General features: G+C 40.2%; 1 protein-coding gene across 1 annotated transcript in view; it reads right to left on the bottom strand.

Moving 5' to 3' along the window:
• Positions 1-1430: 1430 nt before the first annotated feature.
• Positions 1431-21677, bottom strand: part of CASP10 (caspase 10) — a 34720-nt gene continuing 14473 nt past the window's right edge. Inside the window, exons 5-10 of the mRNA XM_063101377.1 lie at positions 14377-14486; positions 9269-9305; positions 7334-7425; positions 6137-6245; positions 5102-5594; positions 1431-4165 (exon numbers count right to left, since the gene is read on the bottom strand). Coding sequence (XP_062957447.1) covers positions 4009-4165; positions 5102-5594; positions 6137-6245; positions 7334-7425; positions 9269-9305; positions 14377-14486 — 998 coding nt within the window. The 3' untranslated portion in view covers positions 1431-4008. The remainder of the gene's footprint in view (positions 4166-5101; positions 5595-6136; positions 6246-7333; positions 7426-9268; positions 9306-14376; positions 14487-21677) is intronic.

Raw genomic sequence — 21677 nt, 5'->3', positions numbered from 1 at the left:
TAAATGTTCCCTTTAAACAAAATTTTGTAAAAAGTTCTATTTTTAAAAAACTAAATTCAAAATCTACTTCCTGTTCAAAGATACAAACATGTTGGTACATTCTTACCACATCCTTAAAACAAACTGTAGACTTTCAACAAAACACAGACCCTAACAGGAAAAAAAAAAAAAATGATTTATCACATACAATATATACCTCACTAGAGAACAGTTAGACTTGGTTGGTACAGCTCCAGAGTTTAAAAATGAGAACAACTGGTTTTAAATAAGTTCTAAGGAGGCAGGTTCCAGGCCAACAGAGAAAAGAACAATTAAAGCTGTCCAAAAGTGAAACCAGGTGTCTTGGTGGCACAGGATTGCAAATCTGGAAACACACAAGATTACAAATCCGGAGACACAAGATTGCAAATCCTACACTAATGGCTGTGAGACTTCAGTGAGTCAGTTAACATTCTGAGGGCTGAACTGGAGGGTCACCAGGGTTGTTTCAAGTTTCCAAATCCATTACTGCACCTGTGGTGTGAGTTCCCTCAGCTAGAAGAGGTAAGCAGAAGTGAGGAATGGTCGAGGAAGAGTCTGTAGTGGAATGAGAGCATGGATTGGAGCAAGCTTCAAAGAGATTAACCACTGGCCCCTGACAATAAAACTGAGGATCCCTAGCCATGCACACCCATCAACGCACCATTAAAAAGTTCAAGGTAAAGCTCATCACTTTCTGTAGGCACCAGAATGTAGGCACAGAAATTGCAGCAGTACTCAGTTATGAAGCAGTCATCCAGAACAGCCAGGATGCGTGTCTATTAATTTTGAAAGATTATCACCAAAAAAGAATTAAAACATTTAAAAATGAAGGTGGAGAACTTAAAGACCCTGAGAATAAATCCACAAACACCTAAGGGCCCAACAATTCCAAGTCAAGAACGACATGACTAGATCGCTCAGAAGGTATCAGACTTGGACCGATTTTGTGAATCATGTATGGCACAAAAATTATGTGTACACTGAGGTAAACTTCTAACTTGGTTTACCTCAGTGGAGATTTGATCATTGACAAAGAGCTGCTATTCAGCAACATTCATGATTGTTATACAAGTCACTGCTGTTCTGATTGGTCAGTATCCACAATGTTCCAGTTGTTTATACGTTTAACACCACCTGAGCATTAGTGGAATATAATGTATTGCTAACGGTAATCCTCATGATATTAAATCTGCCCCCAACAGTGTGAATCCCTCAAGCAGAGGCCAGTAGGATGCTGTGGTGATTAGTAGCTCTAGTAATAATAAACACCAGCAGTATCAGTATTAAATAACTGTAGCATTTGTATAATACTTTATCAAATGTTTTTACGACTTTCATTTTGCTTGGCAGTAGCCAAAGTTTTGTGAAAGAACAAAAGAGAGAAAAAGAAGAGAACAGAAAGAAAAAATTAAGTACTTGTAGTTTGAACAAAACTTGTAGGTTGAGCAAATCTGGGCAAAGTATATAGGAACGTCACTCAACCTGCACATTTCCTTTATAAACGTCTGGACAGACAATGGCTGTAGCCACTGCCAAACAACTGTAACCAAACTACACAGACAAACACTTAAAAACAGGCAAGAATAATGTTTTACATAATCTTGGAGGGCACATCTAACAAGTATGCACATGCCCTGTTAGGAGAAATTTGTTGAGGATGACTGCATTCCTGGTGTCTGCATATATCCATGACTCACAGGCATAAATGTCCAAGGACCCCTAAAAGGTTTGCTGGAGGCCTCTAAAAGAAAAGTTCATGGAATGTTTTCTGATTCCAGAAGTTAAACTTGTACAAGCACTAAGTTTCAACAAAACAAAAATATGAAGTAGACCACTGGACTTAAGCATCAAACCCCAAAGGCTTCTGACAAAGGAGATTTCATCAACAGTGTTTTGTTCAGCGGACTCAGAGTCAAGAGATAGCCTTCTGCTGCTGGGGACATCATGAACCAGTGAGGGAAATATAGGCTCTTCACTCAGAGGATGTCAGGGGGTATTGCTGGTGTTCAGCTGCTGCTTATATAATCAGCTGAAATTAGACGCAAAGGAATTTGAGCCCTGCTATTTCAGTTTAAGTTACTACCAGATATTCTACCACCTAGAGGCCTTATATGCATCTCACCAGAATTAGATTTAAATGAACACACATATACACATTCTTCTTCATCTTCCCAACTGTTAATATTTTCTCTACTTTACAGATCAGGCTCAAAAAGCCAGCTTTAGTTAGTTAGTGTCTCAGAGCAAGGGAGTCATGGAGCAAAATGGAAATCCAGGGCTGTGACCTCCAGACCCTCTGCTCTTCCCTTTACCACACCATCCTGCACTGGCAGAGAAGGACCGTTCAATGGACAAAGGTTGTGTGTATCCAACTGGACAAAGTCTGTGACAACCAGCCTTTAGCCTTGACGTGTTTGAACATTGGTTTTGGAAAATTATTCTGACATATGCATTAGACTTATTTCCTCACTCAAGCCACATTCAAATCCATGCAACAGCCAGCATTATGTGACCTTATAACAGCGTTCTTATTAATACTTCTCACAGAAAATTTACTGTAAGCGAATTTGACGTTCACATAGATAATTATAAAGTCAGGCACCCCTGAGAGTTACTTTTCTCCCTTTCTTGACATCTTTTATGAGCATATGCCCATCCAAGGAGACACCCATAACATACTGTTACGTTCCATGGCATTCCAGTTCACTTTAAGTGGGAAACAAAGTCCTGTAAACAATGACTGGCTGGAGGACTGTGTGCAGGTTGCTCTGCCTTCAAAGAAAAAAGTTCGGGTACATAAAGATGCTCAAAACCTTAACCTAAGGGACTAGCCTCTTAGCTCATTGGTTAGAGCACAGCCTTGAAACATCAAGGTCAAGGGTTCGCTTCCTGGTAGTGGCCAGCCACCCCAAACCAAACAAACAAACAAAAAAACCTTAATTTAAAAAGTATCGAACCTTAAAAAAAAGAGAGAAAAAGTATCAAAGCTTAATTTTAAAAGGTATCAGAGCCACTCCCCCAAGGCACAGAAGAGCCCAGTGATCCCTCTGAACAGCTTCAGTCCCTGACCTGATCTCTCTCTCCTTGTCTTCTGGGCCAGAGGAGTAAAGTATATCAGTGACAAGGTGGGAGCAGTTTACTGCTGTCAGCACTGTGCAGCTGCCCACCCTCAGGACTTCTGGCCAAAAGAAAAGTGCTGTCCCGTAGACTGAGTCCTGACTCAAGCCTTGCCTGAAGCCAGTAGTACCTACTTGTGCATTTCCAGGCAAAAGAGGCACTCGATTCCTTTCTTCGCTTTAGTCATTTTGAGTTGAGTGTTCTGTCACCAGGACCTGAAAGGTTCTGACCAACACTGAATCTGACATCAGCTTGTAAAGTTTCTGTTGCCATCCTATAGCCAGACCTGTCTCCAGCCCAAGAAAAACAGTTCCTGCATGAGCACCATACACTAAAGTAGGAAATGGGCATGGCATAGACCAAATGTTCACCTCAGTAGATGTGCAGAAGAGAAGGCTTAGGAAGGGGAAGAGCAGCAGGAGGGTGGGTGGGTCATGATCACATCATCCAATGTACAAAGCCACACAGAGGGGACACATAATTATAACCAGGGGGTGGTCATCTATATAGGAAATCTAAGTTCCATCGAGGCTACAAACAGTGGTTCTTAGAGCTTGAAGGAAGCTTAAAATGTACCTGGTCCCACCTTGCATTTCAGAGACACACAAACCAAGGCCAATTATTCTCTTCAGGGTGCATACTCGAAACCAAGGCTACAGCCCAAGTCTTCAATAAAGTTTTCTAACATTTAGACTTGTCAAAAGACAAAAGAACAGAATTAACTGTGTCAGAAAACAAGGCATTTCCTATTACTAAGAATGACAGGTGGAGACTAGCTAGCTCACCCTCAATCACTGATTCCTGCACTGGGTGGGAGGCTGGAGATGTAACCAAAGGTTCATTTCAAGTCTAAGAGTCAGTGAAAACTCCCTACTCTATTACAAGAGCTCCCTGTGGCACAGGGAATACTAGTTTTTTCCTTAGCGTGAAAGCAGGCTGGGGCATCTGTTTCTTTGTTCCACTTGGGCTCGTTCGACGACTCACATCATCGTTGACAGCGGTGAGGATGGATAAGATGTCTTCATGTCTGCAGGCAGAAACCACACACCAGGTCTTAGATGCCAGATATCATGCACCATGGGGGTGAGGGGCAGATAGCGAAAGAGAGAATAGAGAAGGGGGTCCGGGACAAAGTGCTGATGAAGGCCCATCTCCAGAGTACAGATAAGGACAATATGGCAGCGACGGAAGGGAAGTTGTCAGAGCAGAGGCAAATAGAAAGCCAAGGACAGCACACAGGTGCTCAGTAAATATGAGTGAATGATAAGTTAATAAATGAAGAAACAAAAGGCTTCCATGCCTTTGTCCATAATATTCCTTCTGCCCAGAATGTCTTTCACCCGGATTCTTTGCCTAACATCTATCTGTCATCTCTAGAAGTCTTTGGTCCTCCAAATCTGGAAGAGGTGCTTGTCCTGGGTGTTTCCACAACCCCTAAGCTCCATGTGCATTTCCAGGCAAAAGAGGCACTCAATTCCTTTCTTTGCTTTAGTCATTTTGAGTTGAGTGTTCTGTCACCAGCACTTGAAAGGTTCTGACCAACACTGAATCTGACATCAGCTTGAAAAGTACAATGTGTATTTTCCACCTGGAGATGCTGTTTCCCATGTATTTGTTTCCCTATCCCTCTAGCTTGTGAGCAACTTAGGGAAGGGACTGTCTTTTTTTATTCTGTATCTTCCTTTCCAGGTCCATGATGGTGCTCAATACAAGGCTGTTGGATGGATGAATGAATGGATAAGTGAATGGATGAGTGAGTGGATGGATAGGTAGGTAGGTGGATAGATAGATGGGTGAATGGAAGGATGGACATATGGGTGGACAGGTGGACGGGTGGATGGTGGATGGATGGGTAGATGGGTAGATGGGTGGGTGGGTGGAGGCATGTATAGATAAACAGGTAGGTGGATAGATAGATGAATGGATGAACAGGTAGGTGGATGGAACAACTCAGAACTCTCACCTTGGGACCAACTTCTTCAGATGATTACACAGAGACTGAATATACCAGCTGCCTTCTTTCTGGTGCCGAAAGGATACATAACCAGGGACAGTGGCCAGACCGAGCAGGAAATCTGCCTCAACAGGAATACTATCCTTGGGGAGAAGGGACATGTGCTCAGGATTCACAGCATCTGTTTCAATGGACATGAAAGGTTGCTCCTTTATACCTTGACAGGCCTGGATGAAAAAGAGTTTAGGTTTGTGAGCCAGTCCAGGGCACTGCTGGGCTGTGAAGTGAGACATGATCTCCCGAATGGGAATGAGGGCCCCATCTGAGGAGCAGACAGCTCCAGGTTTCCCATGGGACAGAACACAGAACACAAAGCAGTCTCCATCAGCATGGCCGGGGTGACTCTTTTGCTCCTGCAGAACCTCTTCCATGCGTACTTTAGTCACATCATCATATGTATGTACTTTGAACCCAAGCCAATGAAACACAAGCCTCAGGCACTCTGTAAAAAAAGGAAAGTGGAAATAATAAAATGAAGTGAAATGAAATAAAATGAATGAAAGAATGCTCATAGTTACAAAAATTGCACAGCAAACAGCCTGAAGCTTTGGATCATTTTTACTTTTATAACAATAAAATCTTACCATTAACCTGCCTTCTTATAGTACCCACAGGGCTGTCACAACAGTCCTGAGAGTCAGCAGTGACCAGTGTCTCATCCTATTTCACAGATGTAGATACTGAAGCCCTATGACTCTCCCATGGTCACAAACCAGGGTGCAGCCAGAGTTCAAATCCAGGTTTTTTCATGCTGATTCAGAATGCTGTACCCCAAACCAATGAGTTGTAAATAGTCAGGGACTCTTGTCACTCTTTAGCAGATTGGTAACACCGCAAAGATATAGAAGAGGCTCAGAAACATTTATGATATTGTCTTTACATTTAAATCAAAGATAAAAGTTACAGAAATAACATGTAAAAATTTTAAAAAATGATTTTAAAATTCCCAACTCACATGTGATAAACTATTACAGACTTTCTTACCAGCATCTTTATGGGTCCCTGCTCTCTCACCCAGGGAGCTAAACTTGTAGTTGTTGACAATGATACAGTGGCCTCTGTGCTTCCGATCCATCCTGTACACAGCTGCCTCCTTGAAGAAGAAGAGGAAGAACTACTTAATAGGGATCCTTATTTTAGGTGTTTAAATGCTTCTAACCAACCACCCCAATGGGTCCATTTTGGGTGCATCTTTTAAAACCAGTTTCTTAAACCATATTTTTATACCCTAGTCTAAACCCCTTGGAATATTCATGCCATATTATTTCTAAAGTCACACATTGAAAGATTGGTGACTCTGACCACTATGCACTCAATGTTGCTGCTAAATTGTGATCTGAATACAATTTCAAAGGTTCTTTTTCAGTCCTAGAGCTCAGGACAAAGGGTAAATCTCATTTGTACTAAAGACCAGCCATTTCCTTTCTTTCCAGATGCCACCTCCAGTACCACAAGCAGAGAGCTCTCAAGACCCTGGCCCTTGTTGGGAATTAACCAATTAATTCCAAGGTGGAATACCAGGTCCTGATTAAAATTCAGACCTCACCTGGATTGGAGAATCCCAATTTTCAGAGTTAAAAAACCAGAATACGTATTGTTACCTTGGCAAACCCAGGGTTTATGCAAAAGCATCTTCCTTTTGGATTAGCAATATGAAGAAACATAGATAAGGATTTAACGAGACAACAAATATCAGATGGTACTTTTTTTTTCAGATAGTAGGCTCTGTTTTCTCGAATTTCTTTTGTAACTTTATTTCTGAACATAAAATAATATATAATCACAGTAGGAATTAAAACATACGTGTGATTATTTTCGATGGCTATTGGGAACAGCATTACAAATTAGCTGACTTGGCTTCAGTGGAGCCTCTGCAGAGCTAAAATGATCTCCTGAAAATGTACTGCATTTTTGATCCAAGCAGAAAAGAAATGGCTTCAGTTGATAAAAAAAGAAACTTTCCCTTTCTGGAGAACCCAAAGGATATGATGACTGAAAGCACAACAGCATTGCCTCCATAGCCAAACGTTAACACACCTCTGATTGTTACAGAAAAAGGCTGGAAGAACAGAGATAATCGCAGAGAGAGGAAGAACCAAGTAAGAAACAAACAGCTCTGAGCCCTGAAAGTCATCAAGGGCTGGACCCCCAGGAGGCAGCACCTGAAGAAACTATCCCCACCTTTGTGCTGGTTTCAGAATTTAGAGTGTTGGCAGATGCTCCCAACATCTCCATGGAGACCGGGGTTGGTGCACCATTCATAGCTCTGTCACCTAGAAAGAGAGGTACTCAGACTCTTCAAATGTCTTTCCCCAAGCACTGGAACGTCCTTACTAATAATTTACTGACATAGCATCTAATTCTAGAGAACCGTTTTTCTCTCAAGGCACTCCTGAGTCATAAATTCAGCCACCATTCCTGACAGGAGAGGATGATGTCCTCTTTTTTGAAATGTTTGTGCTTTGTCTGGGTTGGAGACTGTGCTGCTGGCAGAGGATGGGTTGGGGAATTAAGATCACACGAATCAGCTCAAGGGCTCCTGGGAAAAAGCTTGGTTGGGTTTAGGTCGCATTTATCTTTCATTTGATATACAGAGACGAGGTGAACATCAAGAAGAAAAAAGAGGGGGAAAAAAAGAAAGGTCTAGAGACCCAACTTGGACAGCGCAAAGTCCACAGCACTGGGATTAGCTCAGTTGTACCTTTGGCACTGGCTGAGGATTGTACTGCTTTGAGGTGTTCTTGTGAACTTCCTGGTTCCTCTGGATAGGAATCTACCATCTTTTCAGGAAGTTATAGATGAATTACTTGTCACATGACAGTAACAGGAAAATGTAACATGAAACTGTTTCCTTCTCCCACTCCCAGAAAGTTTTTAGTAGAATCCACCAAGCTCCACCCTTGTCTCTGGGGCACCAGTTAGTTATTAACTATGATCAAGGGTCAATCCTAGGGGCTTGGTCAGTCCTCAGGGCTTAGCTTGGGTACTTGGAACAGGTCCAGAGAACACACCAAAGGGGACCCAAGCTGCAGTGGCTCAGAGCACCTGCAAATTCCCCTCACTCTGGGCGAAGGTAACACTGCACGGGAAGCCACGTCTAACCTTTGGAATGAGGCAGGATTGCAAAGCTGAAAGAAACTGCTTTATTCTTCAGAGGAGAAAAGCGGTTGCCCAAGCTCACACAGCTACGTGGTGGTAGAGCCGGGTCCTGGGAGGGTGAGCTCTAGAGTCAGACTGCTGGGTTCAAATCCCAGCTTCACTCCTTTCTACCTGTAGACCTTCAGCACACTACTAGACCTCATGGGTCATCAAGTGGGAATAACAGTAGTACCTATCTCCAGGTGATGGGAAGGTTAAGTAAGATAATTCCTGGAAAGCTCTTAGAGCAGTGCCTGGCTCATGACAAATGCTCAGTAATGGTAACTATCATCAACATCAACATCATATGCTGCAACCTCCAGCCTAGGCAAAAAGACAGAGATGCCTAGGAAAATGATTTGTCTTGGACTCCGAAGGTTAAATTTCCAGAAGAAAAATGAAGAATGGGCTCTGATACTCGTAAACTTTACATGTCACAGAGAGACTTCTCCAAAAACCTGTTTGCTCATAAGCGGTTTAGTCCAGTGGCAGATTCTGGAATATTTTCCTAAGGTCATGGTTTCTGTGCAAGGATTCAGAGTACTAAACACATTATTGCCAAGTCCCTGCCTCTTGCTTCTCTCCCTCTGAAAAATAGAAGCAACATCTGGAGCCACTCTATAGAAGACATTTCCTCACACTGCACATTCTGCTCTGTTACTGCTGGCCATCAGGCTGCTGCCCTGCCCATGGAAGGTGACCTAATTCTGAAGGGTAGAGGGAGAGCAGCTGCCTGTATTCCCCAGAATCTGCCGTGCGAGGCTTTCAGAGCAGAAACCACCAGCCCTCTTCACCCCCCACAGAAAAGGCTGGTGCAATCCACGCATGCAGTGGTTTGCCCTGAATTGGAATAAGAAATGAATTCTCCACTAATCTGTAAACCTTTCCCAAGTCATCTTAAATTGCTTGGTATATATCAAACATATCTATTCCTGCCATACTGATCCAAGCTGTTAAAAGTGAATTAGAAACACCTACCATTACTCCTTGCCTGCTCATTTTGCCAGGACCCCTCCTGTTGAAGAAACAGAAAATGCATGAAATGTAGGAAATTCACACAGGTAGGATGAGGGCTGAAAATCTAGACCTGATGCAGATAAGGACAGATATCTAGTCACCAGCCATAGAAAGAGTCAATAGCAGGAGACAGAAAGAGAAATCAGCTCCCTCCTTCCAAAGAGGAAGTTTTACAAAGACACACTGGCAGAAATACAACATGACATATGCACAAGGGTATTTATTCATCCCAGCATTTTCTGGAATAACTAAGGGCTGGATGGAAGCCTAATGTCCACCAACAGAGAGTGGTTGAAAAAGCTATGGTGCATCCACATAGTGGAGCAGGATGCTAAAGACAATTTCTGTACACTTCAGGAAATGTTGTTACACGAAGGGAGCAAAGTGAAGAATAGCGTTTTAGTATGCTACCTCTTTTGTAATAAAGGTTTTCTCCAAAAGCAACAATACGATAAGTCAAAAAAACTAATGAAAACAGTTATCAATGGGAAAAGCGCGGAGGGACAGGATGCCATGCACACTTCTCTGAGTGTCCTCTACAGTTTTTACTCTGGGCCTCCATTAATGTTTTATATAATTAAATATAAAATTAACACAAAGTCGAAGGCCCTTTCTTTTCTGCATCCTCTCCCCATATACTAACTCCTTACCAGCCTGCTGCAGAAAGCCATAAAGGGGGCTTGACCAAGGCATTGGGGAAGGGCTGGCCCTGTGGTGGGCAGTACTAGATGGACTGCGTGAGGGGACTGGCAAATCATCCCCAAGTCACTGGGGATGCCTCCCCGCTGGAGTCCCCGAGGCTTCTGGCTGCAGGATGGTGACCTGTCTTCAAGCCAGACCAAAGCTGCACTGCCTCACTCCCAGGGCTGCACAATACTGGAATTCCCCAGCTCTGGGAAACACTTTCTAAAAGACTTCTTGCCTGTTTTCATAAGCCACGTTTCCTTCCTGTGGAATCTTAGAATCCTTCTCAGTGACATCCAAGGGCCTGGCCAGGCTGCCTTTGGGTTTTGTCCAGCAGTTAATTGAATCTCCTGGGATTAAGGGTATTGCCCATGCTGCAGCAGAGTCTGCTCAGTGCCTCCAGGCCCTGGCTTTCCTTGATTTGTCTCTTACAGAGAATAGGGACCAGGGAAAATCTTTAAGGTCCATCTGCTTCTCTTTCCCTTAGGATGTTGCATACTTTGTTGACACCCCCAAGTCTCTGTGCCAGAGAGGAATGAATGAATGAATGACTCACGATCTGGCCACACTCAGTCTTCTTGCAACTATTTTCAAGAGGGGTCCAGTAAGGCTTTAAAAAGAAGTGGTGGTATGGCTCCTCCATAGAGAAGAATGCCTCTCTTTAAGAAAACACTATCCTACAGTCAAAAACATTGATTTAGTTTTTTTAAAAAAATTAGGGGATGTTGTTTGAAATACAAAGAGTTTCTTCTCATTAACCCAACTATTGGCAATGTTCTTTTAAATAAGAAAACTCCTCAGGTGCTTATGAAACATGAAATGAACTACCAAGGCTTATTCTATCCATCACTAATGGAGAGGGGCAGTGTTGCCTAGGTAACTTTAGACTTCTTCCAACCCTGAGAGTCTATGAGAACATATGCAGTGTGAGGTGCTGAGCCCCACGCTTCCTGCAAATCATCCCATGTCAGTGGAACAGCAGCACTTTGGAGGCCAAGGCCACACCACTTTAGAAACCACTGAATTTCTGTAAGGCAGAAAGCAGAATCCCGTGTGTGTGTGAGTTCTACATGCACATCAGTATCTGAGCACAAAGCTAGTTGAAAAAGTAGATGGAGGGAGTTAAGTTTAGCTTAACTTAGAAGTAGAGAATCCTAGAATGTCAGTGCTGGGAAACCATATTTTTTTTAAATTAGGGGGAATGGGGAAAAGAGGAGGGTTCTGCAACTCTGTGCCCCAAGCTGTGCCCGTGGATGATAGTAAAAGAATCGAGGGGAGCAACCATCTCTCTGCTTTTCCAGGATAGGAATCAGTTGAATCAAGAGCTATTTTCCTAGAAAAAAGAAGTCAATTTAGGATTTTAGAAATCACAGTTATGTGTTATGTCCCATTTGGGGCTGGAGAGGGGACTCAGATAAACAAACCCACAGCAAGCAGGCAGAGGTGTCACCATTTCTCTTAAGAAAGGATACGCTTAATCTCTTAAGATCACTTACAAAGTACCCTACCACCAGCTGAGATTCCTTCAAATGCCCAAACACCCCCACCTGCCATCTGGGGGTTCGGAACAAGAGCCACAGGCCTCCTGGCTCCCCATCAGGTTCTGGCTACCTGCACAGTCTTCAGGGTCCCATCTGCCCAGCCTTTGCCAAGTTCCAGGAGCTACTGGTCATCAGGCTGGTTTCCACTGCCTCTTTCATAGGCAAAAAAAAAAAACAAGAAACCAACTTCTGGGTGAGAAAGGAGGGGTCTTACTTATGTAGAGTGCAGAGTACTGGAGTATAATTGTGGACAAAACACTGGAGCTTGCAAAGCATTGTTTTGCAACCAACATAGTAAATACTGGATCACACAAGAATCATCAATGGATGCTCAATGTGGGAGGAAACTTTTCATGCAGAGCAGGATATTTGCAGGTTCTTAAAATGTCTCCCCAGCACTTCCTTATTAGTTGTGTGAGAAAAAATAGTGACTATATAAAATTAACTACATAGTGAAGAAATAAGACAACATTTCCACTAAATAACCAAAATTAGCATCACTAACGAGGGGCAGATGGACATCACATACCTCCAGATGTGATGCCCTGAGAAAGATACAACATCACTATGTGATATTCTGACCAGAACGTATAACTTGGATCTAATCATGAGGAAACACTACAAGCACCAAAAATAAGGAAAATGCTATTTTTTCATGAAAGGCGGAAGGAGTGACTGCATTCTTCAGAAAGTCTCAATGTTATAAAAGAGGAAGAAAAGTTGCGGAAATGTTCAAGATTAAAGGAGACTAAAGGGACATAACAACTAATTACAATATTGTATTGTTTTTATATATGATCCTAGATCAAATTTTTACTGGAGGGGAAAAAGCTATCAAGAACATTATAGGGGCAAAGGACAAAATTGGAATATGGACCATCAATTTGATAAAAGTATTGTATATGTTTAACTTTATTGGCATTGATAACTGTACTATAGTTTTATAAAAGAATATCCTTATTCTTAGGAAATACACACTGAAGTATATAGAGGTAAACAGCCATGATGTATGCAACTTATTCTCAAAAAGTTCAGAAAAAAATTATGTGTGTATGGGAGAGAGAGGGAGAGACAGAGAGCTCAAGAAGAGTGCACAAAAATGATAAAGCAAATAGGGTAAAATATCAACAACAGGTAAGTGAATCTGTGTAAACAGTATATAGGTGTTCTTTGTATTATTCACATTCTGCAACTTTCCTGTAAGATATTATTCCCAAATTTTAAATTATAACTGTAAAAATATAAAACTATGAAAGTAGTAAAGAATCTATGAAAGAATTGCTAAAAAATAAAAAATAAAACTTCCACAAACAACTCAATTAGAAAATGGGCAAAGGACTCAAATGGACATTTGTCCAAAAAAGACATACAAATGGCCAACAAGCACATGAAAAGATGCACAACATCACTAGTCACTAGGGAAGTACAAGTCAAAACCACAATGAGATATTGCCTCACATCCATTAGGATGGCTACTATCAAACAAAAAAAAAAAAGAAAGAAAGAAAGAAAGAAAGTAGCAAGTGTTCTGAAGATGTGGAGAAATCGGAACCCATGTGCACAGTTGGTGGAAATGTAAAACGGTGCAGCAACGGTGGAAAACAGTATGGAGATTCCTCAAAAAATTAAAAATAAAATTACTAAATGATCCAACATTTCCACTACATGTATATACCCAAAAGAATTGAAAGCTGGGTCTCAAAGAGATATTTTTACATCCAAGTTCATAGCAGCATTATTAGCAATAGCCCAGAGGTGGAAGCAACCCTGGACTCCATCAATGAGGGGATAAATAAAATGTAGTATATACACACATTGGAGTATTATTCAGCCTTAAAAAGGAAGGAAAATTTGAAACGTGCTACAACATGGATAGACCTTGAAGACTTTATGCTAAGTGAAATAAGCCAGTCACAAAAGAACAAATATTGCATGATTTCACTTAAATGAGGTTCCTAGAATAGTCAAATTCATAGAGACAGAAAGTAGAATGGTGGTTTCCAGGCGCAGGGGGAGGAGGAAGTGGGGAGTTATTGTTTAATGGATATAAAAGTTTCAATTAGAGAAGATGAAAAAGTTCTGAAGGTGGATCGAGGTGATGGTTGCACAACAGTGTGAATGTACTTAACGCTTCTGAACTGTACACTTAAAAATGGTTAAGACGGTAAATTTTATGTTATGTGTATTTTACCACAATTTAAAAAAAAAAGGATTTCCAAGGCCAAGTTAACTTCATTGATGCTGACAGATATTGGCAAAGTACAACTACCCAAGTCTGCTGGGAAGAAACATAAATCCCATGGAAGGATGTCATGTGTCTCCCAAGGGTCATGATCACATTGTGAGGAACGTACTGCAAATTCTCCCTCTACCCATCCTCCCACTGCTGAGCACTACAGAAAGCAGGAGCCCAGTTCTTGCTCTCTGGGGTGGACTGGCTCCACGATTTCTGGGGCCTCTTGTTCCTATGTTACCAAGAATTTCAAAATGGTGACAGCAGAGCATTAAACAAAGCATGGGACCCTATGCAGCTGCATGGATGGTATGCCCAGGAAGCTGGCTCTGACCGAAGTGAACAGATAAGAGAGGAACCATTTTAAAGCAACCCAGGGATGTACTGGAGTCAGGTCAAACCAGCTAGTGACAGTCAATTGTTAGATTTTCAGAAAATTTGCAATCTAGTTGATGTCATGTTTGTTACTTACAGTCAGCCATAGTCGGAGTACTTATAGCAAACTCCACACATCAAGGCCTCTTTCTTTTTCTCTCTCTTTCTTTTTGAGGGGTTGAGGATGGAGTGTGGAGTTGGTGGTTAAACACTGACCAGCACACCACTAAACCTACCTGTAAGGCTCCACATAATTGTTTAATGTCCGATGAGGAAATTAATTCTTTCTCTCCTTGATGCAATGACTCAGTTTCCTTGTCTACCGGAGGTGTTACTACCTGAGCAGCTGGAAATAAAATCACAGACAGGAAAACAAAAATCACCTTCTGATTAGCAGCAATCCAAGATAACCAATCATCAAAAGCTGTCACCAAAATCTATTATTTTAAAGAGACTTAGACATTTCAAATGGCATTTGCTTGTGGAGGTCTCCATATATACCCCCCTTAAAAATGTGAATGCATAGATTATTTTTATTATTGCTATATTTTCATTCCTTGTACTATTATATTTTCTTTCTTATTGGTTTTATGTTTTGTTAATTTTATAATTTTATTAGTTCTTAAAATTACTGTATACATTACCAAATAGTATTTAAGAACTTATAGTGTTTAATGTACCAGATAATTGCCAAGTAGAGATTCTAAAAGCATTATCTCAAAAAATAATATCAGAATTCAGACTATAATAGCAAAGAAAGGAATAAAGAAAGAAAGAGAAAGGAAGAAAGGTAGGAAGGAAGGGAGAAAGAGAGAGAGAGAGAGAGAAAGAAATGGGGCTGGCCAGTTAGCTCAGTTGGTTACAGCATGGTGCTGATAACAACAAGGTCCAGGGTTCAATCCCTGTCCCACCTACCTGCTAAAAGAAATAAAAAAGAGAGAGAGAAGGAAAGAAAGAAGAAAGGATGGAATGAAGAAAAAAGAAAAGCCATTCAAAAGTGGTAATTAACTAAACACGTTATATCCATAAAATGGATTTCTATAGAACTATTAATAAGAATGAGCTATTTCTGTATTATATTCATGGAAAATAGCTATATTAAGTGAGAAAAAAAGCAAATTATAGAATATAATAGCATGGTCTTAGATAAATACATGTATTATATCTACACACATGCACACACACACACAATTGTTTCTATATAGAAAAAAATCTACAAGAATATATTTTAAACAGTGGTTATCTCTAGAGAATGAGTTGGCAATGAAGGAAGAAGGAGAAGAGATTTTACTTTCTACACTCTATTATTTTCATTATTTAAATTATTATTTAATTTTATTATAATTATATACATTATTTTTAATAATAAATTTAAAGTACTAAAGCAAACATCAAGGCTCAAGAAACTCAGAAAGTTAGCCAGGAGATCCTTAAATAAGGCTAATGTCCTCATCAGATACAATGGACTTGGACTCTGGATCACAAAAGAAAAGCCCAAAATCTACATACCTATTATCTTTTCAGTCCTTTAGTCTCTCATCTTAAAGGCAGAATTAGGCCCAAAGTCTTAGGACCGTAGAAAGTCAGTATTAAAATATTAATAATAATTGACACCCAAAAGAAATCATACACAGGTAGGTTGTAGAAAAGAAAACTCACAATTAGAACTCTTCTGATATAAAGCTCAGTCCTCAAGACTCGCTGAGGTGAATGTAAACATGAACTACATAGAAACTAGTGTGCCTTCTCCAGAGTTCAAATATTCAAAATAACATGACCACCTGCCCAATGTCTACTTTGTGTGGGATACTACATTACAGGAAAACAACAATGTAATCAGGAAAAAAACTCAGCATTCAGAGTTCATGTGAAAATTCCAAATACTTTTTTGATATCAACTTCCTGCTTTTTTTCTCACTTGATAACTTGATGGTAAGAATAACTTTTTATTCTTCATAACTTTTACTTAAATTATACATTTATTCATTGCTTTAATTATTGTTTGAGATTTTATCAGTTTTACAACAGTACATTTTGTTCCTTACCTCATTTTGTGCTAACTGAATTCTTAGAAAGAAGTCTGGTCTTAGCTAATATTGGTTTTTGTTTTGTTTTGGTGGAATAGGAAGGCAGCTTTTAATCAGGAATACCCATGACCTGAGGAGAGATGTTAGGCAAGCCCATCTCTCCAGTAAACCTGAAGGACATGGCTAGACTAAAATCATCTCAAAGACTCAGATTTACCAAGGGGTTTTTAAACAGGGGTTTGAGGGAATGGAATGTGGGACATGAAAAGCAGGAGGGAAGGGAATATGATCTGTGGGGGCTCCGAGCAAGGAGCCAGGTACAAGTTCTCACCAAGGCTCCATCTGGTTTCTGTTCCCATCCTTGATGTTATCTTAGGATCCTGCTGGATTTTGATGTGCTTAAGGGTGGAATCAGTACAGCTTTACTGAAGTCTTCTTTGATTTCTTGGAGTCTGGATATTATGTGTCTTGTGGCAAGTTTGCAACTCCAGGCTAACTGGAAAACAACATTGATTCTTTCATACAATTGCCTCCCTATTCTTGAGTTACTTTAGTTCATGTTCTCTGTTTGCTGCAGTAAATCATTCAGCAAATCTTTCAGGGAAGGTTCTTGGTTGACATACTTTCTTAAGCTCTGCATATTTGAGAATGTCTTCTAGTTGCCATTGTACAGAAATGGTAACTTGGCAGGGTATATAATTCTTGTTTCAAAATTATTTTCCCTTAAAACTCTGTGTATGTTGTTCCTTTGTCTTCTGGGATTTAGAGTTGCAAGAGAAAAATCTGAGATCAGCCTGACTTTTGCCCCTTTATAGATAACTTGCTTTCTCCATCTGGTTATTTGTAGAATTTTATCTTATTCTTGAAATTTAAAAACATCACCAGAATATGTCTAGGTGTTGCTTTCTTTTCATCAAATTTTTAAAGTACCCTGTGCTCTTTTCCCATATGTAGATCTAGTTGGTTCTTCAACTCTGGAAATTTTTCTTCAATTAGTTCCTTGATTACTGTTTCAGTTCCATTTGCTTTGTCCTCTGTTTTGGGTACTCCTATCATGCATAGATTGTATCTCCTGGACAGGCCCTCTAGGTCTCTCTTTTTCTCTTCTTTTCTTATCTTGATTTCTTTCCCCTTTTTGTCTGCAATCTGTGAGACTTTCTCTTGTTTTGCATTTACTTCAGTAATTTTGTGGACAATCCAGCTTGTTCCTTCTTTCTATTAACTCCCTCAACTCCCTGATACTTTTCAAGCTCTCTGTCCATGCCTTCTCTATCACTGCATATAGCTTGTTAAACTTCCTTATTATAGAATTCTTAAGCCTTTCTATAGCTTCTATTTCCAGTGCTATATCCATTTCAAGAAGAGGCATTTTTTTCTCGATTCCTTAGCTCTGTTCCTTTCTTCTCAACTGCAGTATTATGATCTTTTCAATAGCTCTTCTTAGCATTGAGGACCAAAAATAAAGATTAAGGGAGGTCTTCTGCAGCACTGAAAATAAAACATCCAAAATGGTTCCCTAGTCTTATTTTTAACCAAAGAAATTTGCACACAGATTGAGTCACTGAACTAAATTATGCATGTGGCATATAATGTATATTACATATATTCAAATATATTAGTTAGCTAGACTAACTAAGAAAAAAGGAGAGACGACCCAAATAAAAAAAGAGGAAATGAAAAAAAAGACATTACAACTGATACTACAGAAATACAAAGGATCATTAGACTATTAAAAACGAGTATATGTCAACAAATTGAAAAACCTAGAGGAAATGGATAAACTCCTGGACACATATAATCTACCAAGACTAAACCAAGAAGAAATAGAAAACCTGAGCAGACCAATAATGAGTAAAGAGATTAATCAGTAATAAAAAGTATCCCAACAAAGAAAATCCCAGGACCAGATAGCTTCACTGCTGAATTCTACCAAACTTTTAAAGAACACCAATTCTTCTCAAACTATTTTAAAAAGTCAAAGAGAACAGAATTATTCCAAACTCACTCTATGAGTCCAGCACCACCCTGTTACCTAAAGCAGACAAAAACACAACAAAAACAAAAAATCTACAGTCCAATATCCTTGATGAACATAGACTCAAAAACCCTCAACAAAATGCTAGCAAATAGAATTCAACAGCACATCAAAAAGATTATACACCATGATCAAATGGGATATATCCCAGGAATGCAAGTATATAAATCAATAAATGTGCATACACTACATCAACAGAATGAAAGACAAAAATCATATGATCATCTCAATAGATGCAGAAAAAGCATTTTTTTTTTTTTTTGTCTTTTTTGTGACCGGCACTCAGCCAGTGAGTGCACCGGCCATTCCTATATAGGATCCGAACCCGCGGCAGGAGCGTCGCCACGCTCCCAGCGCCGCACTCACCCGAGTGCTCCATGGGCTTGGCCCAAGAAAAAGCATTTTTTAAAATTCGACATCCCTTCATGATAAAAAGCTCTCAATAAAATAGGTGTAGAAAGAACATAACTCAACACAATAAAGTCCATATATGACAAATCCACAGCTAACATCGTGCCAAATGAAGAAAAGTTGGGAGCTTTTCATCTAAGAACAGAACAAGATAAGGATGCCCACTTTGACCACTCTTCAACAGCAGAGCTCTGGATGTCCTAACCCTTAGGCAAGAGAAAGAAATAAAAAGCATCCAAATTGGAAAAGAGAAAATCCAATTGTCCTTGTTTGCAGATGACATGACCTTACATATAGAAAAACCTAAAACTACACTGAAAAAACTCTTAGAACTGATTAATGAATTCAGTAAAGTTGCAGGATACAAAACCAACATACAAAAATCAGTAGTGTTTCTATACACCAACAACAAACTAGCTGAAAAATAATTCAAGAAAGCATTCCCATTTACAATAGCTACCAAAAAAAAAAAAAACCACCTAAGAATAAATGTAACCAAGGAGGTGAAAGATCTCTAAAATAAAAACTATAAAACACTAATGAAAGAAATTAAGGAGGACACACACACACAAAAAAAAAAAATGGAAAGGCATCCCACATTCATAGACTAGAAGAATTTATACTGTAAAAATGTTCATATTACCCAAAGCAATCTACAGATTCTATGCAATCCCCATCAAAATACCAATGACATCCTTCACAGAAATAGAAAAAACAATTCTAACATTCATATGAAACCACAAAAAAACCCAAATAGCCAAAGCAATCCCGAGCAAAAAGAACAAAGCTAGAAGCATCACACTCTCTGACTTCAAAATATACTAAAACTATAGTAACCAAAACAGCATAGTACTGGAATAAAAACAGACACATGAACCAATGGAACAGAATAGAAAACCCAGAAATAAACCCAGTTATCTACAGCCAACTAATTTTTGACCAACACACCAAGAATGTACATTGAGGAAATGACAGCCTCTTTAACAAATGGGACTGGGAAAACTGGATATTCATATACAGAAGAATGAAACTAGATCCCCATCTCTCACTGTATACAAAAATCAACTCAAAATGGATTAAAGACTTAAATGTAAGACCTGAAAATATAAAATTGATTGAAGAAAACATACAGGAAACACTTCAAGACATTGGTCCAGGCAAAGATTTTATGGAGAGGATGCAAAAGTACAGTCAACAAAAGCAAAAATAGATAAATGGGACTATATCAAAGTAAAAAGCTTCTGCACAGCAAAGGAAACAGTCAACAGAGTAAAGAGGCAACCAGCAAAATGGGAGAAAACATTTGCAAACTATTCATTCAACAATGGGTTAATATCTAGAATACATAAGGAACTGAAATAACTCAACAGCAAAAAAAGTAATCTAATTTTTGGATGAGCAAATGACCTGAATAGACATTTCTCAAAAGAAGACATACAAATGGACAAGTACTTGAAAAAAATGCTCAACATCACTAATCATCAGGGAAATGCAAATCAAAACCACAAAGAGCTATCATCTCACCCCATTAAAATGGCTATTATTAAAAAGACAGAAAATATCAAATAACTCTTATATACTATTGGTGGGAATGTAAATTAGTACAGCCATTATGGAAAACAGTATGGAAGTTCCCCAAAAAACTACAAATAGAACTACCATATGATCCAGCAATCCCCCTACTGGGTGTTTATCTAAAGAAAAGGCAATTAGTATACTGAAACGATACCTGCACTCCAACGTTTATTGCAGCACTATTTACAATAGCCAAGTAATGGAGTTTTGATGTGTTGTCCCCTCCAAAACTCATGTGGAAATTTGATCCCCAATGTGGCAGTGTTGGAAACTGATTGAGTCATGGGGACAGATCCCTCATGAATGGATTCATGCTCTCCCTGGGGGAGGGTGGATTGATGAGTGAGTTCTTGCTCTATTAGTTCCTGTGAGAGCTCGTTGCTTAAAATGACCCTGGCACCTTCTCTCTCTCTCTTGCTTCCTCTCTCTTGCTTCCTCCTGCCATGTGATCTGCTTGTACCTGCTGGCTCCCTGCAACTTTCCGCCATGAGTAGAAGCAGCCTGAGACCCGTGCCAGATGCAGCTGTCCCAGAATCGTAAGCCAAATAAACCTCTCTTCTTTATAAATTACCCAGTCTCAGGTATTCTGTTATAGCAACACAAAATGGACTAATACAGAAAATTGGTACCAGGAATGGGGTGTTGCTATACAGATACATGAAAATGTGGATGAATCTTTGGAGCTGGGTAATAGGCAAAGGTTGGAGGAGTTCGGAGGACTTAGAAGAAGACAGAAAGATGAGGGAAAGTTTGGAATGTCTTAGAGACTATGTGGTGGCGAGCAGAATGCTGATAGAAATGTGGACAGTAAAGGCCGTGCGGATGATGAGGTCTGAGATAGAAATGAGGGACTTATTGTGAATCAGACAGAAGATAACCCTTGCTACACCATAGCAAGGAACCTGGCTGCATTGTGTCTGTGCCCTTGGACTTTGTGGAAGTTGGAACTTAAGAGTTGTGAACCAGAGCATTTGGCCAAAGAAATTTCTAAGCATCAAAGTATTAAGGAAGCTGCATGGTTGCTTTTAAGAGCCTACTCTGAGTTATGGCAGCAAAATCATGATGTAAAGCCAGAATTTAAAAGGGAATCAGAGCGTAAACACTTTGAAAATTTGCAGCCTGGCCATGCAGTAAAGAAGCAGAGAGCCAGCAAACAATACAAGAGTGAAGCAGATAGACTGGTTGCTAAAGACCTTATCTTGTCGGTGAAGCCAGCCAGATGCTAAAAGCAGAGAAAATGAGAGGAAAGCCCTGCAGGCATTTCAGAAGTCTGGAAGGGTGCCCCACCCATCACAGACCCTGAGGCCTAGTAGGACTGAGTTATCCTGGAGGACAGACCTGGGGTGCAGCTGCCCTCGGGATCCTGCTCCCTGCATCCCAGCTGCTCTGGCTGGAGCAGCCCCAAGTGTGGTTCGTGCAGCAGCCCTGGAGAGTAGAGGCCTGAAACCTCGGTGGCATTCATGTTGTGTTAAGTCTGCAGGCTGGCAGG

The sequence above is a fragment of the Cynocephalus volans genome, chromosome 1 (genome assembly GCF_027409185.1).
Source record: "Cynocephalus volans isolate mCynVol1 chromosome 1, mCynVol1.pri, whole genome shotgun sequence".
Taxonomy (NCBI): Eukaryota; Metazoa; Chordata; class Mammalia; order Dermoptera; family Cynocephalidae; genus Cynocephalus; species Cynocephalus volans.
This window is presented reverse-complemented; position numbering and strand designations above follow the sequence as displayed.